Source organism: Salvelinus alpinus, chromosome 1 (assembly GCF_045679555.1).
Source record: "Salvelinus alpinus chromosome 1, SLU_Salpinus.1, whole genome shotgun sequence".
Lineage (NCBI taxonomy): Eukaryota > Metazoa > Chordata > Actinopteri > Salmoniformes > Salmonidae > Salvelinus > Salvelinus alpinus.
The window spans coordinates 12,339,254-12,344,253 of NC_092086.1; the positions used below are offsets into that span (position 1 = coordinate 12,339,254).

Genomic DNA, 5,000 nt, shown 5'->3' on the forward strand with positions numbered 1-5,000 from the left:
CTATATTATTACCATTATACTGATGAACACACTCATACTGTAATACTCCTTAGTATGAACACACTCATACTGTAATACTCCTTAGTATAAACACACTCATACTGTAATACTCCTTAGTATAAACACACTCATACTGTAATACTCCTTAGTATGAACACACTCATACTGTAGTACTCCTTAGTAGGAACACACTCATACTGTAATACTCCTTAGTATAAACACACCCATACTGTAATACTCCTTAGTAGTAACACACTCATACTGTAATACTCCTTAGTATAAACACACTCATACTGTAATACTCCTTAGTATGAACACACTCATACTGTAATACTCCTTAGTATGAACACACTCATACTGTAATACTCCTTAGTATAAACACACTCATACTGTAATACTCCTTAGTAGGAACACACTCATACTGTAATACTCCTTAGTATAAACACACTCATACTGTAATACTCCTTAGTATAAACACACTCATACTGTAATACTCCTTAGTATGAACACACTCATACTGTAGTACTCCTTAGTAGGAACACACTCATACTGTAATACTCCTTAGTATGAACACACTCATACTGTAATACTCCTTAGTAGGAACACACTCATACTGTAATACTCCTTAGTAGGAACACACTCATACTGTAATACTCCTTAGTAGGAACACACTCATACTGTAATACTCCTTAGTATGAACACACTCATACTGTAATACTCCTTAGTAGGAACACACTCATACTGTAATACTCCTTAGTATGAACACACTCATACTGTAATACTCCTTAGTAGGAACACACTCATACTGTAATACTCCTTAGTATGAACACACTCATACTGTAATACTCCTTAGTAGGAACACTCTAATACTGTAATACTCCTTAGTATGAACACACTCATACTGTAATACTCCGTAGTATGAACACACTCATACTGTAATACTCCTTAGTATGAACACACTCATACTGTAATACTCCTTAGTATGAACACACTCATACTGTAATACTCCTTAGTAGGAACACACTCATACTGTAATACCCCTTAGTATAAACACACTCATACTGTAATACTCCTTAGTATAAACACACTCATACTGTAATACTCCTTAGTATAAACACACTCATACTGTAATACTCCTTAGTAGGACCGGATCAATTGGAATAACATCTAACACCTGGAAACCATGGAAACCAAGTGTTTGATACCATTCCACTGATTCCACTCCAGTCATTACCACAAGCCCCTTCTCCCCAATAAAGGTGGCACCAACCTCCCGTGGTTGGTTGTGTTTACATGTAAAAAACACATCCAGTTTATGTAGGCCTACATTACATTGGGCTGCTGTAGGGCTATAAACATTGGTATGGTTGGTTGTGTTTATGTTACATTGGGCTGCTGTAGGCCTATAAACATTGGTATGGTTGGTTGGGTTTACATTACATTGAGATGCTGTAGGCCTATAAACATTGGTATGGTTGGTTGGGTTTACATTACATTGGGCTGCTGTAGGCCTATAAACATTGGTATGGTTGGTTGGGTTTACATTACATTGAGATGCTGTAGGCCTATAAACATTGGTATGGTTGGTTGTGTTTACATTACATTGAGCTGCTGTAGGCCTATAAACATTGGTATGGTTGGTTGGGTTTACATTACATTGGGCTGCTGTAGGCCTATAAACATTGGTATGGTTGGTTGTGTTTACATTGGTATGGTTGGTTGTGTTTACATTACATTGAGCTGCTGTAGGCCTACAATTAACCAAACCGAACCATATATGACATTTTAGAGAGTTGGGCCAACTTTTGTAATGTTGAATATTGTTCTAATTAGACATTCAGTTACATAGCACAGTTTAAATATCCCCCACGTAATGTTGCTGGGGAGCGATAGATTGTTCATTAAAGTGTCATGTAAACGCATCATAATGCAGAAAACTCAATGTCCCAGCTCTCTAAATACCTGGCTCTGCAACTCTCTAAATACCTCACTCTGCAACTCTCTAAATACCTGACTCTGCAACTCTCTAAATACCTGGCTCTGCAACTCTCTAAATACCTGGCTCTGCAACTCTCTAAATATCTGGCCCTGCAACTCTCTAAATACCTGGCTCTGCAACTCTCTAAATACCTGGCTCTGCAACTCTCTAAATACCTGGCTCTGCAACTGTCTAAATACCTGTCTCTGCAACTCTCTAAATACCTGGCTCTGCAACTCTCTAAATACCTGGCTCTGCAACTCTCTAAATACCTGGCTCAGCAACTCTCTAAATACCTGGCTCAGCAACTCTCTAAATACCTGGCTCTGCAACTCTCTAAATACCTGACTCTGCAACTCTCTAAATACCTGGCTCTGCAACTCTCTAAATACCTGGCTCTGCAACTCTCTAAATACCTGGCTCTGCAACTCTCTAAATACCTGGCTCAGCATACAACCAACCAACATGAATACAGGCACATGTAAATGTCATATGTCCTCAGTGGTAAGTAGAAACACAGCTCTGTTACGGACCAGAACGTCATTCAGTGGTAATAATACTTACATAAATATCTGCACCATAAAATCCATCCTGGTACACAACACTGCAAAGGATGCAAACACAAACAAACACAAAACATACATCCATATTAGTGCAAGTTGACATGCAGGCACCATCTAGACACCAACCCTGTCTGTCTGTGCAGAGGTTAGTTTGTCCAATCAAAAACCACCAGACATGAGAGGGGTGGAGCCAAACAGGGAAGTTCTGCAGGCACTCTCCTCCCCTTACTCTGTCTCTCTTTGTGAATCCCAAACCGCCGCCTTGCCCCTACCAACTCTCTTGGAGGGCCCTCTGTTGTCACATGTTGCTGACGAAACTCAGAGGGTGACTTCCAGAGTGGCGAGGGGGATCAATAAACCTAGCAACTTCGGTACTCATGCCGTATTCAAAACAACTGGGAACTCGGAAATCTCAGACTTCTGACTTCGGTGTGAGAACTCCTGTATGACCGTTATTTTGAACGGTCATCCAACTCGGAATTCCAAGTCGTAAACTCAGGCATCTTTCTAGAGCTCCGCTTTCCGACTTGAAGATCACTGACGTCACGATTTGACCACTTTTTTCCCCCCAGAGTTCCCAGTTGTCTTGAAAGCCCCAACACTCCGGACTTGAATGGTGCAATTCATGTTCCACATTTAAATAATAAAACAAGCAAGAAATTAAAATGAACAAATCCCCCCCATGTCGTTTAAACAAAATATAGCAGTTAACATTTAATCTGAGAGGTATCTGAGAGGTATTTAATCTTTTATAGGACATCGGACATAACCAAATGAACGTGTCATATAATTCAACAAGCCTCTCTATTATTTTGTGTGAAATTGCTAAAACTAAAAAATAACAGGGTGCCTTATGGGACTCCACTTCTCTCTGAAGCTGGCAGCATTGCAGGCTCAGTAGAAGTGACTGTCGGTGGGGCTCATTAGCCCCTACACCCTCTATAGTTTTACCTCGCTTTGTGACACTTGTGCAAAAGGAGGAAGTGAGCGTGAACACGTAAACGGAGTGCCAACGGGAAGGGGGTGATTAGGGATCCAGTCTTTCTCTTTCTCTGAGCTGGTAAGGAGGCTGGGGAGGTCCAGAAAGTATCTCGGACCCCACACAAGGAGTCAAAGGGGGCCTTAGTCAAAACGCGAATCAGAAAATAGTTAGTTTAATAACTTCTTCTTAATAGGGGGGCGCTGTTTTCACTTTGGAAAAAATCGTGCCCAAATTAAACTGCCTCGTACTCTGTTCTAGATCATACAATATGCATATTATTATTACTATTGGATAGAAAACACTCTGAAGTTTCTAAAACTGTTTGAATTATATCTGTGAGTAAAACAGAACTCATTTGGCAGCAAACTTCCATACAGGAAGTGAAAATTCTGAAAATGAGGCTCTGTGTCAGGGCCTGCCTATTCAACCGGCTTTTATTTATGGATCTGTATGCACTTCATACGCCTTCCACTAGATGTCAACAGGCAGTAGAAGGTTGAATGGGGTGTCTAGCTTGATGTGAGGCCGAATAAGAGCTTTTGGAGTGACAGGTCCGCCCTTTTGTCAGTTTTCACCTGCGTGCCTGGGAACCTCACATTGTCTTCTGAAAAGCGTTCGGTATACACTACGAATTGCTCCGGCTCTGATTTTATTGGAAACGTATGAGAAGAACATCATAAAGTAGGATTTTCAACCGAGTTTGACCAGTTTATTCAACGTTTATTGGGAATTTTGGAATTTTTCGTTCCAGGCGCCAAGAGTTGATGGGCATGTTCGCGCCACAATGCTAGCCAAAGTTGCTAATTCGACTGAAGAAATGGACATTCTAAAACCAAACAACGATTTATTCTGGACCTAGGACTCCTTGCACAACATTCTGATGGAAGATCAACAAAAGTAAGAGAATATTTATGATGTTATTTCGTATTTTTGTGTAATATGTTGGCTCCAACACGGCGGAGAATAGGTGAGCACTGTCTCACAATAATGCATGCTGTATGTTGTAGTAAAGTAATTAAAAAATGTTTAACACAGCGGTTGCATTAATTAAGAACCAGTGTATCTTTCATTTGCCATACGACAAGTATTTTTATGTAAAGTTTATGATGAGTTCTTTGGTTAGATTAGGTGACTGTCCAAAATATCTCCGGAGATTTTGGTGAATTGTTGCTACGTATTCACAATGTATAACCACGATTTGCAGCTCTAAATATGCACATTTTCGAACAAAACATAAATGTATTGTATAACATGATGTTATAAGACTGTCATCTGATGAAGTTGTCCAATGGTTAGTGATTAATTTTATCGCTATTGCTGGTTTTTGTGAAAGCTATGTTGGCAGTGAATAAATGGCTTTGTGTGTTTGGCTATTGTGGTAAGCTAATATAATTCTATATTGTGTTTTCGCTGTAAAACACTTAAAAAATTGGAAATATTGGCTGGATTCACAAGATGTTTATCTTTCATTTGCTGT

General features: G+C 39.8%; 1 protein-coding gene across 15 annotated transcripts in view; it reads right to left on the bottom strand.

Annotated features, from left to right (window-relative positions):
• Positions 1–5,000, bottom strand: part of rbfox1 (RNA binding fox-1 homolog 1) — a 512,645-nt gene that overhangs the window by 30,896 nt on the left and 476,749 nt on the right. For 12 of the 15 annotated variants that reach the window (XR_011673971.1, XR_011673973.1, XR_011673972.1 and 9 more), the window contains one exon: positions 2,543–2,582. The exons of the other annotated variants lie outside the window; for them this stretch is intronic. Coding sequence is in view for 8 of the 12 variants with exons in the window: in XM_071391187.1 (XP_071247288.1) it covers positions 2,543–2,582 (40 nt within the window). In the remaining 4 variants the exon portion in view is untranslated. The remainder of the gene's footprint in view (positions 1–2,542; positions 2,583–5,000) is intronic. 15 annotated transcript variants of the gene reach the window in all.